The sequence below is a fragment of the Rhinatrema bivittatum genome, chromosome 5 (assembly GCF_901001135.1).
Source record: "Rhinatrema bivittatum chromosome 5, aRhiBiv1.1, whole genome shotgun sequence".
In the NCBI taxonomy this organism is placed as follows: Eukaryota; Metazoa; Chordata; class Amphibia; order Gymnophiona; family Rhinatrematidae; genus Rhinatrema; species Rhinatrema bivittatum.
This window is the reverse complement of record NC_042619.1, coordinates 17571420-17572872: the sequence shown is the minus strand read 5'-3', so window position 1 is coordinate 17572872 and position 1453 is coordinate 17571420. Positions and strand designations below refer to the sequence as shown.

At 40.3% G+C, this 1453-nt stretch overlaps 1 protein-coding gene across 1 annotated transcript; it reads left to right on the top strand.

Moving 5' to 3' along the window:
• Positions 1-224: 224 nt before the first annotated feature.
• Positions 225-1181, top strand: LOC115091715 (olfactory receptor 6N1-like). The gene has a single exon (XM_029601872.1). The coding sequence runs from the start codon at positions 225-227 to the stop codon at positions 1179-1181; it is 957 nt and encodes a 318-aa protein (XP_029457732.1).
• Positions 1182-1453: the final 272 nt, after the last annotated feature.

Sequence of the window (1453 nt, the reverse complement as noted above, 5' to 3'; positions counted from 1 at the left end):
CAGGTACCTGTTGTCTTTTTTGCCTGCTACAAGATGTACAGCATATACAGCATAGCTCTTAGAACCCAAGATTCATCAGTCTGATGCTTTTCCTTCTGCCCGTCCTCTCTTCCATCCGGTAAGTTCAAGCTTCTTTCAGGTACTTAGGCTGAGCATGCAAATAGATTGTTCTGAATAAATGAAAAGCCACGTTTTTGTGTGATCTGCAGTTTCAAAGAGAAAACATGAGAAGTGTAGAAAACTACAATGCCACCAGCAACTCAGTGAAGGAGTTCATCATCTTTGGATTTCCAAGTCTTCATGGTGTCCAGACCCTGCTTTTTGGGATATTTTTCCCCATCTACCTCTTTACTCTTGCAGGTAATACAGTTATACTTTTGCTTATATGGCTTGATCGGCACCTCCACACCCCCATGTACTTCTTTGTCAGTAATTTGTCCATTCTGGACATCAGTTACACATCTGTCACTGTTCCAAAAATGCTGGCCAAATTCCTTCTGAACAGCAGCACCATTTCCAAGAATGGTTGCTTTTTGCAAATGTACTTCTTCCTTTCTCTGGTTGCAACAGAGTGCTTCCTCCTGACGGTAATGGCTTACGATCGTTATTTGGCCATTTGCACTCCTCTTCATTATTCAATGCACATGACTAAAAAACTCTGCTTCTGTCTCTGTACCACCGCCTGGATTGGGGGCTTTATGATTCCATTCCCCTCAGCCATTTTAGCTCTGAAGCTGCCATTCTGTGGGCCCAATATCATCCATCATTATTACTGTGACCATCCACCCCTGATTCAGCTGGCTTGTGCTGACACGTCTGTCAACGTTGCTGTGGGTTCCTCCATTAGTTCTTTGGTCTTGGTGGTCACATTTTCTCTAGTTGTGGCTTCCTATGTAAAAATAATAGCATCAATCCTAAAAATTAGCTCTAGCAAGGGGCGCAGAAAAACCTTTTCTACTTGTGTATCTCATTTCTTGGTAGTGAATCTCTTCTTCCTTCCTCTTATCTTCATGTACATTCGCCCTACTGCATCCTATTCCTCTGACGTGGACTCATTAGTGGCCATGGTCTACTCTATAATGACTCCAATGCTGAACCCTATTATTTATTCCCTGCGAAACCAAGAAATCAAGGGGGCTTTTAGAAGGCAAATGAAACGTATTAAAGTCTTCTTCATCTAAGAAAATATAACCCAGTATTTATTTTAATTTAGTCATTCATTTGTTAATGGAAAAGCCAGATTATCACAAAATTCTTGGTTTCAACTGGCTCATGGGTTTTTTGGCTTTTTTTCCAAATGGGTTGCAAACTACATGGAACATATTGAGACTAAAACATTATACCAGTTACAGACATTGCTAATGAAAATATGTTTAGTATTTAGATATTCATCAAAGGCAAAGATGAAGCAACTAGGGATAGACCATTTCCACAGATAAATTTCAGAATACCA